This window comes from Microchirus variegatus (genome assembly GCF_963457635.1).
Source record: "Microchirus variegatus genome assembly, chromosome: 12".
NCBI lineage: Eukaryota > Metazoa > Chordata > Actinopteri > Pleuronectiformes > Soleidae > Microchirus > Microchirus variegatus.
The window spans coordinates 14,051,222-14,073,409 of record NC_139813.1 but is presented as its reverse complement, the minus strand read 5'-3'; the positions used below and the strand labels follow the sequence as shown (position 1 = coordinate 14,073,409).

Below are 22,188 nucleotides of genomic sequence, written 5' to 3'. Positions count from 1 at the left end.
CACTTTCTCCCTGCTGCAAATCCAACTAAATATCTATTTTGTACTGTCAGAGCAACGTTTGCTAATTTCAAATATAAGGAACGTGTCTGCTTTGACCCAAAAACTGGGTAAGTCTTAACAGTTTCGATGGATTAATGGGATTTAGTCACAGTAACAAAAATACAGAGTGTCGTTTTACATTGAGTTTGTATATTAATATCTATAACGCATGTTAACGTACACTCTGTCATGTCTTAGCAGAGGAAGCTCAACTACATTAGTCACATGAATGATATTGTGTGCCGTGTCATTGTTTCTGCTCTCCTGCTATGACGAGTTCAAATGTCCGTATGTGTCCAATGCCTTTTAGGGTTTAGGAAAACAAGAGGGTTATGAATTGGGAAGAAGGAGAAGAATGGCACACGATTCCTCTGGATTTAAATAGACTGCATCCGTCAATGAATCAATCACACATTGTTGCGGGAAATTACAAATGAGTTGGGAAAAAAAAAAAAAAAAACCCTTGTGGAAATCCTCAAGTGTTCCCCAGAGAAATGACGAATGAATGGAAGCGAGTTGACTTTTATGTCTCAGAGTTCAACATGGATGAGATTATGTCCACCATGCTATCAAGTCCAAACAGGTAGCCGTCCTCTCTGTTGCCCTCTGCCCATAATGCTCTGTGGTTTAGTTCCTTGCCCTCAGAGAGAGGTGTGGTTTTCCCAAAGTCGATCATCCAGACTTTGGCTCTTCCCTTACTGTCGTGAACGAATAACAAGGAGCTGCCGATCACCTGCAGGGACACACAGAGACAAGAGACAAAACAGGAAATATTTATTTATTTTTCACTGGCAGATTTTATGTGAAATTTGGGGGAGGGGGGAGATGTACAACTTAACCACTTCATTGGCTTGGAACAATTTCCAAAACCAGTGAATCTCACAGAGATGTTCTGACAGAACGTCTTCGATTTGACTTTGTATTACTCTGATTAATATATTTTAAGACCATTATGATATCTAATGTCTCTGAAACGTATTACTGTATGTATTATTTTTACCTGTATGCTGTGCTTCTGCCCGTCTGAGTCAGGACTTTCTTGTAAAAGAGATTGTTAGTCTCGATTTAACTTGTGTGCATGGGCTTGTATTTGTCAGTGTGCACATGAATGAGTGAGTCGATGCCACGTCTCAAAAGTCAGTTGTCGCTGAGAGATTGTTCCAACATCATGTCAATGTATAAGTGAAGACGTACACACCTACCGTATGTACATATGCACATAGTTTTTCAGGTTTTTCCTGAAGCCAACCAGGAAGTACGAATATATAAAATAGCCACCAGAGGGCAACTCTGCTGGTTGCCTATTTTTCACTTGATTAATAACATCAGAGAACATTTTCCTGTGGAGTTACTGGTCTCAATCACTTGTTTCAGGTCTTCTTCTACAGCACATGATGTTAATGGTTCCATTAAGAGGGAAAACTACCTGGAAACTGTTTTTTGTTAGCTCTAGCATTAGCTGCAGGCGAGCAATCGCTGGTTGTGCTTTAATACAAATGATCTAGCGGCGCGCGTAAACCCAAATGACATGACACAACATGACTTTGCATTCCATGTGAATTCACCATAACAATGTGTGTCTTTACCTCGTGGGTTTTGAAGAAAGGGGAGATCTCCAGAGTGCCTCGAATTTCCTTCAGCCTGCTTAAATAATTATTCTGCAAAACAGCAACAACAAAAAACATCAAGATGTTGTTTAACTTGCTCCAGAATGTCTGCATAGGATGTTCTCTTTAAATAAAAAAAAAAAAAAAAAATCCCTGAATTTATTTCAAAATAAAAGCTCACGTGACCTCCTCATGTCACTGCATGTTGTACTTTATAGCTCAGTGCATTTAACAAAAATGGAAATGATTGAATCCTTAAATTTAATGAAATTATTAGTGTATGCACACACACACACACACTCACCAGTGTGTCCTTATTGCCTTTAATAAAGTCCTCAAAAGCCAAAGTAAGTTGTTCTCTTGTCTTTGTCTTCTTAAAATCTCTGTTCACTGACCCATCCTCCTTCTGCAGAAGAAATAAGACAGCGATCATTAGTGAAAGAAATGACCATGAGAGTATGTTTACATTGGTAATATATATTTATATTCATGTTAAACCTAAATAGCAACAAATACCTCAGCTCCTTGTACAAAAGGAAGGATTGGGTGGAGGCAGAAAACAGGAGGATGTGAGGAAGGAGAACGCACAGGAGAAGATTGACAAGAAAAGCAGATTTTAAAAAAAACAATGGTGGGAGGAGAGGAAGCAGAGAGGGACATGTATTTTTAGAGCCTTGAAAGCAAGGAAAGGTCTTTGACCAGACTGACCAGAGCCATAAAATCCGTTACTCTGACAAACTTGTCGTTTCTGCGGTCAGTTGACTATCAGTTTTCATTCATGTTCAGACCTATATCTTATAAAAAAATATGTTTATAAGTCAGAACAAGTGAATCCTTGAGACTACATAATCAACAGGACATTTGTTCATTATTCATTTGTTTTTGTTTTTAGCCTTAATGAATTGTCATATCAGCTTTTACTGCCATTTCTTTCACATGTGGGCCTCAGCCTACACCATCATTGACTCCATGCATGGCTCTGTCTCAGGTGTCCTGGTGGGAACAAGGTCTCAAACTCACAAAAAGGAAAATAATTAAGCAACAAAGACAATAAATAGGGAAACTTGCAGTTGGAGCATTAGAACTGTTAGTACTGCACTGTATGAGAGCAGTGGTAGCCGACCAGCTGGTGTGTTCACAGTGAAATAAGTTAGTTTTTATTCTGCTGGCTGCCAGGCAACAAAGCAAAAGTTTGTTTCCCTTTATGGTTCAAGTCTGAGCACAGCTACAGTTGTCTCCCCCTTCTTTCTTTCTCTCTCTCACACACGGAGGTTTGTGCATCTATTTTTGTTGGGACATCAGCCTAAATAAAGCCTTAACCTATAACTAATTAATGCCTAACCCCATCTTAAAGATTAACACACTATTCAGATCTTAACCATAACTGTAACCAGAGGCACAGAAATGTGGTTCTGCCTCATTAGGACCAAGCTGTGGGTATCCATGAGGACTACTGGTCCTGACAAGGCCAGTGTTTATGCCAGAAAAGGTCCCTATGAGGTAACACAAATGAGTACACACAAACACACACACACGTCTTTAGTTCGGGGGATAACCTCAAGTGTCATGGCAACAGATCTCCAGGAGGCCGTGAATGTCCTTATATAGCCACAGCCCTCAAATAAAGACACAGGGAGAGAGATTTGTGTGTGTGTGTGTGTGTGTGTGTGTGTGTGTGTGTGTGTGTGTGTGTGTGTGTGTGTGTGTGTGTGTGTGTGTGTGTGTGTGTGTGTGTGTGTGTGTGTGTGTGTGTGTGTGTGTGTGTGTGTGTGTGTGTGTGTGTCACTGTCAGGGCCAGATGCCGATCCCTAAAGAGCTGCCACACACAGGCCGTATGTACGACAAAGGAACTCATGCACAAACATATACTTAGAGGAAGTTTCTGGTCAAAACAGGAAGTTAGATCATGCCCCTGAAGGACACACACACCCACACTCTAAATACTACAAGAAAGAAGGGAAGGGACAGCCCCACACACACACACACACACACACACACACACACACACATCTCTCTTTGAAGGCCTCACCTTGACTCCTTCTATCCTAAATCCCAGTGTGGCTGTTGAGCTGATGGTTTCTCTCCACTGCATGTATCGAGGTTTGGTCACCGCCTTCTGCTCGTTTTCCTCTGATGAAGCCGCCTCAGGATCGACCTCCACCATTTTCTGGTACATGTCAGGTCTTGGAGAGGGCTTCTTACGAGCCTTGGTCAGCTCTTCCTCCAGATAGGTCCTGGTAGGAGAAGAGCAGGGAGGTGGATTTAGCCAATCGTGTGGTATTTGGTGGAGAAAATGTACATAGATGTGGGATTATTACACGTTTTGAGTGTTTTGCTTTCAAATAAAGTTGTGTCTTCAGTATATGTATGTCTGTATCGAGTGGAGTCTCGAGTCTCCAGTATTTGACTCACCAAAGAAGACAAGAACTACATCTTTGCCTACTTTAAGACCAGATAGTTGAGACAAATACAGTAACTAGAAGACTATTCTGTCATGCACTGGGTTGCTGCCTCACCTCACTCCCATCTTACAGTCCATCACACACGGAAAGTCAAACTCAGCCAGCAGATCCTCCATCTGGTTGTACTTTTGGCCGTCCTTCTCCACGTCGCCATGGTAACCCGGGACGTACGGGCGCAGCACGTCCCTCATCAGCAGGGACAAGCAGCGCTGCTCGCAGTCACAGTGTTTCTGACGGATATCATAGAGCAACTTAGCAACAAAAACTAAACATAACAACTGAAATACTGATTCAGTTTTTGAAAAGAGTCTTTGTTGAAGAAGAGTAAAAAAAAAGTGTGAATGATCTTACTTTTAAAATGCGGCCATTGGCTCCTGCCTTGAAGCTCCCTGGAAAATAAGAAGACATATTTACTGTGAAGTTGCTGTAGGACATGTTTACACCACAAACATGTCACGAAAAAGCCGACAATTATCAGAGCGTGTGTGTGTCTCATCACCCTGTAGGGTACGATTATAAATAGGGAATTAGACACTATAAATAAATTCCATATCCAAACATCGTCCAACTACCGACTTGCTGCGTCTTCTCAGCCCCATCTTTATTTCCACAGTGTAACCGTTTGTAATATTTTGACAGTTGTAATGTGTGTGTCTGCGTGTGTCTACATGCCTGCGTGGCCGGCCAGTTGTATCCAAGGATATTTCTTCTTGAAGGACATGACAAACGGAGACCAGTGGACCATGTTCTTAATCTTCTTCCAAGACTTGTGCTGCAAACGCACACACAAAAAAACACAACACAACACAAGCGATTATACAGGATGACCGGGGATGTGATTTACTATCATTTAACGCCAATGAATCATTAGCTCCATGCAAGTGTTTGTGAATGCTTTGTGAAATATGAATTAAGTGTATCAACACCTTACCATGTAATAATGTTGCAATGATGATGATCTGACTTATGATAAATAAATACGTACAGTGTGTATAGACTGGAGTCTAAAATGTTCAGTATTTGATTGTCTGACATTTATTGGGATAATTTGATTGATATGATAATGTTTTTGGCCATTTCAAGTCCTATGATGTCTTTCTTCTAACATAGATGGGACAGTGTGAAGACGATGCAGACCCTGACAAACTAAATAAATGACTTCCATGAAAATTGCATGATTGTATTGAGAGATCGCTCCCCTTTAAACGTTTCTTCCAACTTCGCAATATGTACTGTATTTACCTTTAAGATATTGCACGTTATTGATATTGATATATAGATATCAATAGGGTGATGACAGTGCATTTTGGATATATTGTGTAGCCAGTTCCTTAGAAATGAGGTTCTACCTCATTAGGAGCAGGTTTTAGTCTCAACAAGGACTGGTCCCTGGTGACACAGTTGTCTTTAATCCCTCCCTGTCTGTTATTTTAGTTCAGAACTTTTTTAACTGAACTCTGGAGGATCTAGCTAGGGTTTCCCCTGGTAACACACACACACACACACACACACACACACACACACACACACACACACACACACACACACACACACACACACACACACACAGAGGGAGAAAGACATCTGCACAAATGCTCCCACACACACAAACAGACAGAGTGTTTCTCCAAAGGCTCTCCCTGTCCCTGGCAGGGACACATTGACCTACCGAACTCCTGCCACACAAACAAACAAACACACTCACTCATTCATAAAACAAAAACGCTCTGACTTTCCTCTCGCTGACCATAAAATGAAGCTCATTGTGCGTTTCTCCTGCTCTACGTTTTTTCTTCTTCATCGTCAGTTACGTAAATGTAATATTCAACCATAGAATAGCTTGTTAAACACACATCAGACAAGGCCAGTAACTCGTCTTTAAATGGACCACCCCTCTTGATTTTCTTTACATATATCATCACTCTTATCGCTTTAAGCACTTTTACTCCCCTCAACTCTCCTGTAAGTAAATACAAAGTGATTGTGCTACTTTCGCTGCTTGTTTCAACACAGCTCAGCAATGGAGCGATAAAACAAACTATTACCGAGCAAAAATATATTTAAAAAAAAACATCAGTTTATGCTTGAAGCATTTCAGGTGGGCATAAACGGAGCTAGTAGCGACCTGTAGGTGCAGCAGTTAAACTAAAAATATGAAAAGGAGTCGAGGTGTACATAAAGAGGGACGTCGAGTTAAAGGGAGAGGAGATAAGAAACCAGAGGACCATAGAAGGAGAAATTTATTAGCCTTGTCACATCATCTGGATCAGCTGATAGCGTGACTATCTATGGCTACACACACACACACAGAAGAGACACATGAGGGGTTTTTCTCTGCCCCAGTGAAAAAAAAAAAAAACACACACGTGTGCAGATCACATGTTGGAAAAATAATTCCAAGGTACTGAAATGGGTCAGAGAATAGCAAGGCCTGACCATTATTAGCTCAATAAATCAAAACAGCACAACAAACTTGGAATAAGTCCTGTCACTTACTAAAGACATAAATAAAAATAAACATAAATAACAGATTAAGCTTTGTCTTTGACCACCAGGAAGACAAATAAGCATTCTTCTTCTCAATAAAAGTATCAGGCTCGGCCTGTACTTTCTCTGTCAACTCACTCTTTAATCCATCTAACATTTACTTATTTCCTTATAGTCACTGTGTGTGTGTGTGTGTTTGACAAAGACAGAGAGAGACATGAGGAGGGCCAGAGAGAGTGAAAGCATAAGACAAAGTCTGGACTGCCTCAAGTGTAAAGTAATAACAGCCATTGCCTGAGTTTGTAGAGACATTAAAATCCGACCAGAGGAACAAAAGAAACAGAGGGTAGGTTTGTCTCTGACATGAAAAGGAAAACACTGAAGGCTTTTAACTATCACAAACGTTGATATTGCCAGCGTTATTATAGCTCAATAAAATGAGCTGAAGAGTAAAGCTGTCAAACATGACTAAACAAGGACTAAATTCAGATATCAAATAGGAGGTGTACTGATTTCTTATTCTTTTTGAAAGAACCATATGTATGTCCTGTCTCTAAACTAAACTTTTAGATGGAAGAAAATATGTTGTAGTGACTTCAACTTAAGTTTGTGAGAACAAATGTGTGTGCAAACAGATAAATAAGTATCATAAGTGTTATAAATCGCCTTGAATAATCTGTATTGCCCAAGTAGTCGGTATTCCCTCTAGTATAAAAGCTCTGCGAGAGTAATTGCAAGCCCTGGCAGCAGCAGCCGCAGCAGAGGTGACGGTACCTGACGGTGGATGAGGGTAAAGAGAAAGATGGCTCCGACTGACGCAACAACACTCATCACCGAATACAGCCACGAAGACCACATCGTGGCCGATGGGTTTTCTCTCTCTCTCAGCCGAGGAGTTTACCAAATTCCGCCTAATTCACCGTTTATCTGTGCAGCTCAAACTCTGTCCCTGTCTGTCCTGAAACCTTGGCCAAACACACACCCATCGCCGAGTCCCACACGATTTCCATGCATGCGTGTGTGTGTCTGAGGGAGTGTGTGTGTGCAGAGACAAACAATTGTTGACGATTTGATAGGCAAAACAGAAGACAAACACAATCTGGGCATGCAAATCTTTGCACACAGGTCACAACTTTTTGAAAGTCACAGATGGAGCTATACGTGTGTGTGAGTGGGTGTTACGTGTGAATATACACAACATTCTGGGAAAATAAAATAAATAAGAAGAAAGGTACATTTAAACTTGTTGTTCCGTGTATGAATGTTTGGAGTATTTTGTCAGCTATGGTGCAAACCTTTGTTGTGTGTGTAAGAGGCCATTGATGCGTCGTCAGCCTCCTATTCGCCACCACGGTGGGAAACATGTACATCATAGGTGACGTTTTTTTAAAACCAAACACACACACACGAAATGGTTCGGACATTCGCTGCATGTGGTTTTACATGGATGTCGTAATTTCACAGTGGGCAGACATACCTGTCGTATTTGATAGCCTGGGTGAAACCATTTGCATGAATGTGTCCACATGAGGACGTGTGTGTGTGTGTGTGTGTGTGTAGGATTTGTGTAAGAGGGAGATGAATTGCATGTGAAAACACTTTTGGGACAATAAATCAAAAATAAATGATTATAATATTAGGAAAGTGATACAAATGCAATGCAAATCATGAAACTATGAGACAGAATTCAAAGTAGGACATTTGGACTTGCTGTGTCCAACTTCTCACTAAAATCAAACTGTAATTGTTTTTATAGCGAATATGCACTGCTTAACACATTTATTAGACCACAGCTGCCATAAATTAACAGCATTGGTAATTTATGTTACCAATAAAAAAATATGTTTTTAATGCTAAAATATAATTATTAATGTGTTTTACAAAAAACAAATAAGTAAAGTACATTATAATTTCTTGATTATAATGTCAAATTATAGTTGTTTACTTGCATTCCTGAACATAAAAATTTGTTTTAGTGGTTGAATGTTATGCTCGATTCATTTCTGACTTCTCAGAGAAGAAGCTCAGTGAGTCGACTCAAATTTGTGTATGAAAGGGTCCATTCAGTTAGTTTTTTTCCAAATAAATAATAACATTTTTAGTAGCAAACATGTTTTTGAAAATGTTTTGATGACAGGTGGTCTAATACATTTGTGATATATATCTTAAAGCTTTATTAAGACTGGGGATGCAACTAAATTACAAACACTTTTCTTAGTAATGAATGTCTATTGATTAATCAATTAGCCAATTTTAGCACTAATCTAAATTGTGCACCATAACTTCAGTCATAGTTTTCTGATATACAGCCTTATAGGAAAGCTTCTTAGTCCTGAAAACTATACACTATTGGAAATAAAGGTTCCAAAAGGGTCCTTCAACAAGGGCTGAGGTTCTACCTGGAACCATTTGCTTCTGAAAAACCCTTTCCCAAAGAAAGGGTTTTAAAAGGGTTCTTGGTAACACGCATGGTTCCAGTAAGAACCATTTTGATCCAGAGAACCCTTTAAAACCCCTTTCCTGAATAAAGGTTTTTAAAAGGGTTCTTGGTGGAAACCCTCCAAAAGGGTTCCAGGCGGAACCTTTATAAAAAGGTTCTACCTGGAGCCAAAAAGGGTTCTCCTATGAGGACAAGCCGAAGAACCTTATATGGTTCAACTTAGCAATTGTATTTCTAAGAGTATGATCATCACAACCTATGTCGTTGTGTGGCTTTTCTTTGGTATATTTATTGTTTCTGTTTGAGTGGTTTGTTTTTATTTCTTTTACACTATACTCAGGCAGCCAAAGAGAAAAAAATGGGAGTTACTGCCAGAACATGATTCCCCAAAACATGCGGTTTGAAACCAGCTTCATTTGTGGTGGTATTTTGGTATTCTTGTTTTAAGTTTACTTTTTTTTTTAAACAGTGGAAAATTATTGGATGTGAAAACTGAAATACGATTAAAAAAGGTTCTGTTTGAATTGGCAAAGTCCACACATTTTGTCTGTCTTACATTTCCTTCAAAGTCTCTCTTATTTTTCTTTTTGGCTCAGTGCACTTCACAGTCTTTCTCTGTGTTTGTCTCTGTTTCTGTCTCCTATCTCTATCCCCATATGAGCTGGATGACAAGAGGAGATCAGGAAAAACACTACAGATTCCACTGAGAGAAAGAGACAGAGAGAGAGAGACAGAGAGAAAGGGGGGAAATGGTAAGCGAAGGAACTTCTTGCAGACAGGAAGTGGGGGGGGGGGGGGTTGCCGCTTGCCTCAGCGACAGTATTTTCCATATCCGCCGCTGACTACAAACAAAAGAACGAGTGAAAAAAGGGCCTTGCCCTCTGTAAACAACAGAAGAGCACAGATGAAAAAAGAAGCACAGAGGTGAAAGAGCATTGTTTTTTTCAACACACACATTTAACTGATTAAGTAAAACATGCATTAAAATTAGATTATATGAAAATGTTGTGCGATTATCATATGCATTATTAAAACAAGTGTAAATGCACGGCAATGTGAGTTATATGTGATAATCACGTATCGCTCATCTGTACGCAGGAGGGAGTGAAGTGAGGCCGAAAGTGGTGAGAATGGTAATCACAGGAGAGAGAGGAAAACAACTTGGGCAAAGGGTAACTCTGGGTTACAAATAAATGTGTAATGTGACCAGGCAGGGGAAACACTGATGCACACTGATGTGTTTTTCGACAGAGAAGCACTGAGGAAACAACAAGCCTGGTGTCACTCACCGCAAGGTCCCCATGCAGATACAAATACTGCAAAAGTCTGAGTCTGCAAAGTTAGGACTCAAACACACACACACACACGCTGAGAGAGACCAAATTAAACTTCAAGGAGGGTGATGCAGGCTAAACAAAAATGCTTGGCAAGTGCATGATGAATCTCTTAGCAACCAAGACTGACCAGTGGAAAATCAGCCTTGCAGAACTGCCTTAGCTATACAAAAGGCGTGAAAAAGCGACACCTCAAAGAAAAAGTAAAAGAAAAAAAAAATGGTGGTTAAATGTTAGTGATGTGGCGGTTCAGTTATGTTGTAACTAAAAAGTGGAGTCTGATAAGGAAGAGTTGTTTCCAAATTTAGGTCACAATGGAACATTGAAGAGCAAACTAGCGAAAAGAGCATCCACTCTTGCTAAGCAGCAGTGACCTATAAACATGTCAGAGTTAATATGACAAGTTAGCAGACATCGAAAAAAGGACACGAGAGCTGCACACCAGCGATTACTGCACGTTTCTGTTTGCATTCACATATCACATTAAGGCTCCCCCCCACCATCGTGAATGAGTCTGACAGCTCTGAAATCGAGTGAAACCACACATCACTTCTGCACTGGATCCAGCACTAAAAAGGTTCTCTTTGAGCCAAAATGTCAGCTTAAGTAACGTCATGCTGCCTCAGTGGCCGGGGCAACTCGAGCACATGCGACATCACACAGAAAACACCAAATAAAGAATTGACCGGTGTTTCCCTTCTCACAGCACACACAAGAGTTAGACACACACCCATAAACCTAAAGACTTTCTGTCTTGCGCTCTCTCTCTTTCACACACACACACACAGCTGTGAGAGGGAAACTCGCTTTGACGTCACAAAGTTGCTAGGCAACCTGGCGCTGTGGTAGTGAAGATTTTCCACTGCAGTGCAAATGCTGTGTGTGTGTGTGTGTGTTAATGTGTGTGTGCATGTCTCATTGTGTGTGTGTGTGATGATATTTGGTGCTGCTGACCCACTTGGGTTACAAAAACAAACTCTTATCTAAGAAATGAGTTTCTTTCAAAAGTTCGACTAAAGGTGAAAAAGAGGTGCTTATGGTCGGGTTCCTAAAAAGGGATGTGAGTCACTGAGCCGAGAACAAGTCGTGTCTGTGTGGACAGTCTTGTCCGTCTGTTTTGCGTTGCGTTGTGTTGTTCTGCAGAGTGTGAAAAGCAAACATGGTGCTGCGGTGTGTCCAGAGGGTGCGTGTGTGTGTGCGTATCCGAATTGCATTTGGGTGGAGTCTTCATTCCAAGAGACGCATCTGTTTATATAAACGGACCTGTTTATTTAACGGATGCGTCCTTTTCAAGAACAATGACATTGAAATGCGTCCAACAAGGTAACACATCCAGGGCTTTACTTACAGAGAAGAGAACATGAGTAACAACGACAACAATAACACACCGTCTGCATCATTTATACAGTGAACTTCATAAATCCTGTCCCACTTCCGTTCCACTGCAGCTTCTGCTCCACTAACTTACAAGTTTCTCTTGTCAATCTGGCTCTGAAACATGATGCTGGACTTTAACCTAAAGCTGCACCATAGGGGTAACAGCAACGGTATATTAAACATGGTTATAGAGTGCAAAAAGTTAGTGTTTACTTTGAAAATTTGACAACTAGAATAACAAGTGATTTCTGAAAATTGCAATTGCAAATAATTGCATATGGAGCTGAAACCAATGAATGCAAGGACTTAAAAAATAAAGTTGAATGTTTAATGTTTGACTGTAATTTATTAGAAAAGTACACCGGTTGAAGATTTGTTCAAACTGCTCTTACCTACAGTATTTATTTTTATTTATTTGTGTTTTTTCCTAATTATTTATACGCATAAACTTGTAATTCAAGATTCAAGATTTCTTAACTTGCCACACGAGATTGCACAAGGTACAATGTCAGTGAAATTTAAATTGCGACATGCCACTATTGTGCTAAAAACAAGATGAAATAGTTTCATTTAAATTTAAATAAAGATAGAAATAAAGGTACACACTATGCATTGTATCGAATCGATTGAATCGGTTCGTGACCCTACGAATCGGAATCGAATCGTGAGCCACACAAAGATTCACATCCCTAGTAGACTGTGAACATTGACATGTTAAATACTGAACATAACATTAGACAAAAAGTTAATTGCGTCTCTGTGATGTGTGTAAGTGCGGGCGTGGAAGCTTAGCGATAAATTACACAGGGAGAAACAAACTTGTTCATTCTTCGTCTCATTCCACACAAGTTAACTGACATTTTAGACCAAGGAGAGGAGGAGGAGGAAGAAGAAGAAAAACAACAGATGCCAATCTACTGCAGGTGTCCTTCTGCTGCCAATTTACTACAACAAGAAAAAGACTGGCGGCGCATTCATGCCTTCTAACCTTGGAGGAATGCCAAACAGTCAAAAGATTCACCAAAATACTGTCTATATATGGCTCTGTTCACTCCCCAGCCTCTAGCACTTAAACAACTTAAAAATTACTTCATAGACACCAAACTCTAATGATCCAAAAAAATTGCAAAATCAAATGCAAGACAAACCGTCCTTTTCTTGCACATGTATTTCGTTTCTATAAATAGCACCAGAGCTACACTTTACATCTGTGTTTTTCTTTGTGAATGTTTTAAAAGTCTCACAGTGACAAATGTCTTTAAAGTGCAGGGATCTGACTGTTAAAGACATGAGAAGAGATGTGATATTTCCACCTAATATCAAATGAAGAAAACATGTCTGGACGGTCGCACATGTAGCGCCAGTACATTCCCCTGCTCTTTCTTACTGTTCGACTCGATGTGTTCTCGTCTTCCTCTCTCTCAGTATCACTCCTCTTCTCTCGCTCCTACATACCTCCCACACGAGAAAGCATGCCATATGTGTTTCTGCACGTTCGCCTCTTGCACACATCCACCAGGCTCCCTTACTTACTCTGTACGGATCAAGGAACCATGACAGGCCGCAGACAGGAACATGAATAACTAACATGTTTGACATCTATGTGCTATGATGAGAGGAAATCCTGACAGAAAACGATTAAAACAAACTCTGTCCCTCAGTGAGCTGCAATTCCATCACTACCTCCTGGATACAGCACAAAAAGAAGGATGGAAATATGCAAAGAGCAATAAAAACAGTATTCAAATCCACCAGCCAAAGTCACTTCAACAAATAGTAATCTCTATCACCTGGTAGAGCTGTGGCTTTGGTTTTGGTTTGGTCTTTCTTTTATTAAATATGCAAGAAAACTGCAGCCACTTTATACAAAATAATGAATCAGACATGAAAACTAAAAGTATTTCAGTTTCCTCTCTTGCTGCTGCTCAAAAATTAAGCTATCCTCAAAACCACCATGTCTCAAAAATATATGGAAATGCTGCATCGAGTGTGGGGTCAGAACGTTTTAAAGCTCAGACAAGATTCACAGTGACTCAGCAGATAATAGAGTGTAAAGTAAACATTAGCACTTCATCTCCATATAGACCCGGGGGAGGCAAGATGTCTGTCGCAACAAGTCACAATAAAAAACGGACACTTTTCGAAAATATTTAGACACAAGTGCAAAATCAGTTATGCAATCCTGCACGAAATCATGTTTCAAAGCTGCAGTAAGATGGCCTCGTGAACTTATGCTGGCTACAAATAAAAACACATCCAACCACCCACACACACACACACACCGCACACATAAACCTCTTCTTTGAACAGCATCCAAATACAGGCAAAGTCTAAGTGTGTGTGACTGGCAGAATTATTTTTGCTTTTACCCCTTTTCTATCACACACACACCCTCACTTTATCCACTCACACACACACACAGGTCGGGGCACAGAGCTAGCTTTGTTGCTGTGAATGTCAACCATTACTCAGGGAGTGAGCTCAGGCCAATCTGACACAGGAGCACCCAGTAACATGCACAGGCACATTCAAACACTCAACACACACACAGACAATCTTTGAAGAGCAATATGAACGATTTTCACTGATTGTTTGTAAAAGAAGCACAAATTCAACATGGCGTAATACATGTGCATGTACTATGACTCGTGCCTTTTCTTAAAAATGATGAAACACATCTTCTACATAACATATAGACACACTCCACTTACCGCTTTCTGCTGAGAACTGAGGAGCCCAGGGTTGAGAAGCTGGTCCCCTTTCTCCGTATCACTGGAAATATCCTCCTCCGACTCTTCCCAAGACGAGGAGAAACCCGCAGACGAGGTGGAGGACGACGACAGCTTCCTGAGGGATCGCAAGGACGAGTTCGGCCCAGTGACAGGGCTGGAGCCGGGGCTGGGAATGCAGTACAACCCCTGGTCTGAGCCAAGGCCTTCAGAAGTCTGAAGCTGGCTGTCCAGCCCATGATCAGTTATTATGACTGAAGGGATGGAGGGAAGGATGGGGGGACAGTGGTTGGAGGTCTGATCGGTCATGTCCAGCAAACACTGGGAGCTCTCACTGTTCTGTGCGTGACACATGGCAGGTGTTTGTGCATTAGCCTCCAACCTGTACTCGAGTATCTCGGAGCACAGCTGGTTCTCTTTCTCCTCTTTCAACTCGCTCTCTGTCCAACTTTTTTTGCCTCCAAGAATCTGTTTGTCTTCGCTCTCCCATCTGTCTTTTCCTCCCTCCTTCTCCCTCAGCTTTTCTCCCTCGTTTTCCTCTCCGTCTGTTTTCACATTTGCATCCAATGCGTCAAGGGAACCCTGGATGACAAACGTCCCGTCTGAACACAGACTTTGCATTGCCGTTTCTGAATGGCTTCCATTTTGACCAGGCAGTGTCTTATTCTCCGAGTTCACTGAAGCGGCGCTGCTGTCCTCCTCGCCTTCACTCCTTCCTCCGTTTGTCCTCTCTAGTAATGTTATTTCTGTCCCATCTCTCCCATTTTGGAAAACGGAGGGAGCTTGGCTCTGCTGTGGCTGGGTCATTAAGCATGGAAGAGCTGTTTTCTCTTGGCCGGGATGCGAAGGGTTTTGGTTTATTGATCGTCTTGGAGATCGAGGGCTGCGTTGGATCTCGCTGTTGAGCACCTGGGCACGAATCCCGGAAATGTGAGCCTCAAAAATTCCAACTTTTCCTCTGACCTGAAAGACACGCAATTGATCATTAATGTACAAACACAGCTAAAAGTTACAGATAATTTCCCTTGTTTGGCAATCAAGTGATTTGAAAAATGAACACATGGCAAGCACATAGTGTGTGACTATTTTCTACAAGAACTAGTGTAAACTGGCCTTCAACAGAATTTATAAGGAATATGACAAACCAAAATATTGTATTACCATGCAATTATCTGCCAATACCTGACACATTAATCATATTTTCATATATACTCTTTTCTGTTCTGCCTGGTGTTTACTGAGCGAATCAGGGATTCAGTGAAGACCCACACGGGATAGCTGTATTAAGACAGGGACAAAAAAGAAGTATAGATGATGGGATCCACAACCTCGACGTTCTGCAGCTCCCTGTGAATCTGCAGCAGCTGCGCCTGGCGTCTCCTCTCATCTCGCCTCCACCCCTCCCCTGTCTCTCCTCCCCTCTCCTCCTGGCCGTCTCCTTCCCCGCTGTCCTCGCCGCTGGGCGAGCTCAAACGTCTGACCCGCTGGCCCACATTGACTCCCAGGAGCTCCGGGCTTCGCGGGGAAGGGGAGGGGGAGCGAGCGCGAGGGACGGGGCTCGGGCAGAGCAAGGACGAAGGGGGGAACACAAAGGTTTGACCGACAGATGTTGGACTCGTCTAGAAAAGGAGTAAGATGTTATTAGGCGCACTTCAAAACTAATTTAATACTTTAGATCTTGACCTTCATCACTTTAGGGCTTTAAAACTAAATCGAGTTACCTTGGGGCTGGTTGGGCTGTAAAGACCTCCACCCAGTAACTGGCAGAAGGTGCTCCGATCTGGCACTGGCAGCACAGGACGGGCAGCCGGGCTGGTTCTAGTTCTGGTGGTGGTGCTAGAGGAGCCCGGCGGGGTGTGGAACTGATTACTGCTGCTGAGGAGAGGAGAGGTTAGTATTTCGGGTGCGCTATAACTCTCACAGAAATGTAAAACTACCTTGGATAACTTTCAAAAAAATGTCCGTTAGATTTAAACCTTTGGTCGAAAAAGGCTTCACACAATGCTGAATAAGCTAAGCTAGCTCCACGTCACCTCTGTTTTGCAGTAGGCGGGCATTTAGTTCTCTTGTTGTCATGTAACATTACTGCACTGCGCACAGGAAGTTGTTTGTTTTACCTCACAACTAAAGGAGGCAACAGCAGCAACATTGCCCTAGTAAAACCAGATGGCTTCTTGCTGCTGCTGCTGTATACACTCAAACGCTCCCTCAGCCAGGTTTGATACTATTGCTTTGTAAATTCCCTTTTCAGGTGAAAGACGCAGCATACAAATAATGTTACTAATAATAATAATATTATTACTGGTCACTTAGGCCAAATGATATCAAAAGTCACCAAAAGTTACGCACTGTAGCTTTAAGGTTTATATACATGGCTGTGTAATGTGATTATGAAAAAACACCATCAACTTAAATGACAGACTGAAACCAATCTGTAAAACTAAACAGACATTTTATTTTTTATTAGTGGTTAAACAACATTTGTTTGGACTATAAACCATCAACATAACATTTTTATAGCACTGTGATGTATGAAATCTCCAGGAAAATGGCTGACCTGTTCATGACTCCAAGGCTGTTCAGGTTCAGGGCAGAGGCTGCCATCCCCGCAGCCAGGCCAGGGGCTTTGAGTGCTGGGTACACATCTGACTTACTCCCCGAAAGCTGCAGGGAGGGCAAGAGAAGAGCCTTCACTGCTTCCTCCGCATTCAGGCGAGAGCAGTCGCTTCACACCGATGCACGAGCTGAGCTGCGCACTGAAAAATGAAAAGCACAAATTTCACGAGTCAACATCTCTGCCTGTCTGTAAAATTAAATGATCAGAAGAGTGATTAGACTGAGCATAGAATGAAATATGTTGGAGGTTAATCATGGACAAAGACCTGCTGTTGGTCCAAAAAATATATATATCACTGTTCATACTGGGAAAAAATAAAGAAAATACAAAATTATTGGAAGAAAATAAAAATTAGTACGGCAACATTCCACTCAGCATGAAACGTTTTCCTTCTCTTCAACCAGTTTTCCATAAAAGCAGGGATTTAAACACTGCTCCTTTGAATCAAACAGCTGTTTCATAACACAGCCCGGTGTTTAGTCCTCTCAGTGGACACCGTCTTCCTTCCTATTCAACTACTTGACTTGTAATTCAACACCAGACTGACTGTGAAACCTCTTGAGAGTTTTTATATATATATATACTTAACTAAAATGAACATTTCCCCTAATCTTGTTTAAACAATCACCAAACACGACTTTGTTCAGGCACAACGCGACAGTCGCCAAACGCTCTTGTTTGCTTCAGGCTGCAAATTAAATAACTTGAAGGCAACATTCTTTCTGGGAGAAAAAGAAAAAGACAGGTCACATGGGAAAAAGGGTGCAAGGAAATTGACTAAGGCACGAAGTAAGGAGGCTAAGAGGAACACGGGCGAGGAAGAAAAAACTACAGTTGATCTGTGGAATCTCTTTGTCCTCAAGTGATGCAGATAAAAATGTGTCCCCAGAGTTACTGAATTACCACTTCTCTTTTTGAAGCAGACACTTAAAACATAACCAGGAGAGTTTGGTTTCAAGAACAATCACATATCGGGGCTTTCTATTTTAACAGTGGAGGAGGTTAGTTTCTCGTCAGTCACATTCGGGAACCAAAACTTGCTTCTGAGCTCCTGAATCAAGTCACTACTCGAGAAAATGCTTCTGTGAATTATTTATTGTAAAGTGATGCTTTCGGGGCTTTCAGTTAAATGCAGACAAGTTTTTTTTATGTTTGTTTACATTGCGTATGATCCGCTGTGGCGAGCCCTAAAGGGAGAAGCCGAAAGAAGTGAGAGGAAGATTTGTTTACGTTGCGTACAAGTTGTGTTAAACTATGCAAATACTGCGAGAACAGTGTGTTCATCACTTGCAGAAACGGCTCTTTTTTTTTTTGCTTAGAAGGTTGAGCGTCAATACTTGAGCATTAGGTGTTAAGACTCAGGTACTGCTTAATTCTCATTGAAGATGTAACAATCATAATCAAATTAGCTGTGACAAATGGGGAAAACATTTGATTTGTTATGAAATTTCAATGGCCAATCGCAACCTACACTCTTAGAAGTGCTAAGTAGAACCATGAAGACGCAAGGTTCTTCGGCTTGTCCTCATAGGAGAACCCTTTTTGGCTCCCGGTAGAAACTTTTTGTAGAACCCTTTTGGGGGGTTCCACCAAGAACCCTTTTAAAACCCTTTATTCAGGAAAGGGGTTTTAAAGGGTTCTCTAGATCAAAATGGTTGTTACTGGAACCATTAGTGTTACCAAGAACCCTTGAAAAACCCTTTCTTCGGGAAAGGGTTTTTCAGAAGCAAATGGTTCCAGGTAGAACCTCAGCCCTTGTAGAAGGACCCTTTTGGAACCCTTATTTCTAAGAGTGTAGGCACGCGCATGGGATCATGGGAACTGCCATCGCTTGGTTCCGCCTGTTTGTTTGAATGTGTCGTCATGAAGCATCATTGACAAATACACACAATAATTAGCAGGAATTAATATTTCCATCCTCACTCTGATGTTTTATGGGTTTGCACCAGAAGTTATAGAGATATAAAAGATAGATTTAAAGAGTGTTAGGAGTGTTTTGGCTAATCTATGCACACTATCCAATAAAATGGCTGATTGTTATTAGCTAGCATGTTATATCTTTACTTTCACTGCCATTGAAATTGAATGGGTAACACAATACTCCAGCTGTCTGCCACAGTGCAAACACGTGCAGAATGAATAGGAGTGAAATAGTTGTTTATCTCTGCATGACGGCCCTGAGACTTGAACTCTGCCTCTCACCCAATGTCAGCGTCAGTGGAGACTCAGAAGTCAGTAAATCTGATGGAAGCTCCCTATGTTTTCCAATTATTTTCCGTCCAGAGCTCGAGCCTGGAGCAAACGAGTAGCTCCAGCAAAAATAGCCCCGAACTCATCACGTGCTGAGCTTCCAGTCACAGCCCTCAGATGTATTTTGTATATTAAAGTGAAGACATTAGGCCATGAAGTGCAAGGTAAACATGGGATTTCCTTGTTGGGGGGAGAGTGACGCAGTTAGAAAGAGGCAGGAAACAATCTGAATGGCTTGAGTCTCGAGTGGCTCGCTAACCACCAGCGCAGCCGCTTTCACAGTGAATAATCACTTCTCTATGTTGATTAGACACAAACATCCACTGAAGATGTGTTCGTGAACAAACAACACGGAGGACGAGGAAGCCTGAAGAGAGAGGGAAGGAGGAAAGTGCAGGAGAGGACGGAGAGATCTGGGTGACGGAATGAAGAGCGAGAGAAGAAAGAGGGGTGTTCAAAGGCTTTTTCTTGGATTAGTTGTTTATACTGAATCCTTCTTGCAGAAGCAGTGGATTTTCTTTCTGTGAAATGCCTTGTTGCACACTGGCGGCTTCATCACGAAGGTGCGCTAAAGAGAACTTTGCATGTGCCAAAAAAGTCCTGTTTACCCAGAGAGAAATCATTATATTATGAGTACAAAATATATTATTATTAATAATAATATTAAAATGTGTAAAACAAATGTCTGTTTGAACAGCGTCGAGCCTGTTTATCCTAAGTTTTAGGATCCGGTTTGTGTGACAATTATAATAAAAGTTATGAGACAGTAGGACAAAAACAAAGTAGACACACATTACACCACAGAGGCTTAAACACTGAGGAAAAAGACACCTTTTACAATACTATTTTACAAAAAAGCACCAATTAGAGAAACAGCCATGACTTTGCACAGTGTTAACATGCCTTAAAATCCTCAATAATACATAATAAAGAACAAAATGCAGCTGTATAGATACTGACTGGAATATGTGCAGTCTATAATGTCAGATTGAGTGGGACTGAGTGAGTATTCAAAAGTGTCCTCTTGCCTACACAAGTGGGCATTAAACCTACGTATAGTTCACTGGAGAAAAAAAAACTATAAGGCATTGAAAAAGTTTTTAGAAAAGGTCGGTCATTGTTTGGTAAAGTTTACATAAGCCGACTGTTGACTAAGGCGATAAGACGATTAAAGTTAAATACACTTTTTGTTGAATTATGAGTAAGGGTGAGACATGATACACTGTACGTCCCTTTGATTCAGTCCTTTTTTTTGTGTGAATGCAATCAGGTTTGTCTGAAATCAAACTCAACATATGTGCGTTTGTTTTACTTATAGCATGTAACAGAATTTCTGGACACTTTATTATGTCACATATGTGCTGTATGTGGAAACTGCAACACAAAACTGTTTATATCATAACAAAATTGCAGGACGACCGACTCAAAAACAAAAAGAAGTAACATTTAGGCACAAATTCAAACCAGATTGGTAAATATGTTAGTATTAATAAACATGTATGTATGTCTCTGCAGCTATTAACTATAACTATATTAGAATTAATCAATAATTTGACTGCTATAAATGCAATATGAGCCTATTTTGAAGTCATTTTCAAGAATAAAATGCCAAATATTAAACTGCAGCAGACACTTATTACATCATGTAATAATAAGTATTAGTTCCTTGCTTTTTAATTGACCACAAGTCCTATTCTGCAATGACAATTCCATTAATAAATTATACATTCTAATGATCTTAAATGAGAACATGGTGCAAATACTGGATTTCGTGCATCTTCGTGCCAGCATGGACTCACTTTCTCTCATGTAGATTTGGAATTAAAAAACAAAAAGAAGTAGCAAACAGTGATGTGTGCGAAACATTTGCTCAGCTCGGGAGAGAATTTGCGGAAAATCTGGAAAAACCTGAGTCTCAGTTATTTGAAAGTCAATGTTTGAGTTTCAGCTCTTCGACATCATTAAGTTTTGCATACTGTCTGCTGCAAATGAGCTGCACCTAAAACAAAGACCACACGAGATTATTGGACATTATGCAGTTTATAATCTCCCCCCTTCACTTTAATTAAACACATACAGTAAGTGGGTGAGCGCAGAGGAGCTTTGAACTCCTCCAGTACTTTCCATGTGCACCACAGAGACAGAGGTGCGTTATGAAAGTGTCATAAACTGCCGAATACGATGACAGCAGGGGCGGTTGTGTCTTACCTCAGTCCTCCGAGGCTTCCGTGGGACAGTGATGCTGAGCCGTGGAGCTCCACACCGACACAAAAACACGCACAGGTTTCGTCTGCGTGAACAACTCGCACTCTTTCTTCTTTTTCTTTCTCCTACATTGACAAACTTGTTCGACGTGACCGCGGCTCCTTCTTCACATTTTCCCACACGAGAAGAAAACTCCTCCACAGAAGATTCAAAATGTCTCTCTCTCTGTGTGTGTGTGTCTCCTCCACGAGAGCAGCTTGTCCCTTTCTTTCTAGTGTCTCTCTCCTTCTTCTTCTTCTTCTTTTAAAAGGAAACTTTAAAGGCTTCCGCGTTGACCACTGAATTCCTGTCCCTGTGTCCTCAGGAGAAAGACATACTTTGACCACAGGTTTGTGTTGTTGTCACGCGTGTGTCTGTCTGTCTGTGTCTGTCCCTCTTTCCCTGTGTCTCTCTGCCGCTGCTGCTGTTGCTGCTCGTAGTAAAAAAGCGTTTGTCTGAAGCCGGAAGCGACAAGGCATTCTCTCTCTCTCTCTCTCTCTCTCTCTCGCTCTCTCTCTCTATCCCTCTCTCTCTCTCTCTTCTTGCTTGTGCCTCACGCACGTGCAGCCACTGATAAACATGACGTGCACGAGCGCGTGCGC

The 22,188-nt window shown here is 41.2% G+C and overlaps 1 protein-coding gene across 1 annotated transcript; it reads right to left on the bottom strand.

The window, feature by feature from the left end:
* Nucleotides 1–186: 186 nt before the first annotated feature.
* On the bottom strand, nucleotides 187–21,664 carry itpkb (inositol-trisphosphate 3-kinase B). Its single transcript, XM_083898842.1, has 12 exons — nucleotides 21,551–21,664; nucleotides 17,033–17,231; nucleotides 16,197–16,347; nucleotides 15,804–16,094; nucleotides 14,458–15,438; nucleotides 4,777–4,880; nucleotides 4,460–4,493; nucleotides 4,163–4,338; nucleotides 3,676–3,880; nucleotides 1,951–2,052; nucleotides 1,626–1,697; nucleotides 187–772 (listed from the first exon to the last, which is right to left on the bottom strand). Exons 2-12 carry the CDS (start codon nucleotides 17,077–17,079, stop codon nucleotides 563–565), a joined length of 2,373 nt encoding a protein of 790 aa, XP_083754968.1. The 5' UTR covers nucleotides 17,080–17,231; nucleotides 21,551–21,664; the 3' UTR covers nucleotides 187–562.
* Between the last annotated feature and the right edge of the window lie 524 nt (nucleotides 21,665–22,188).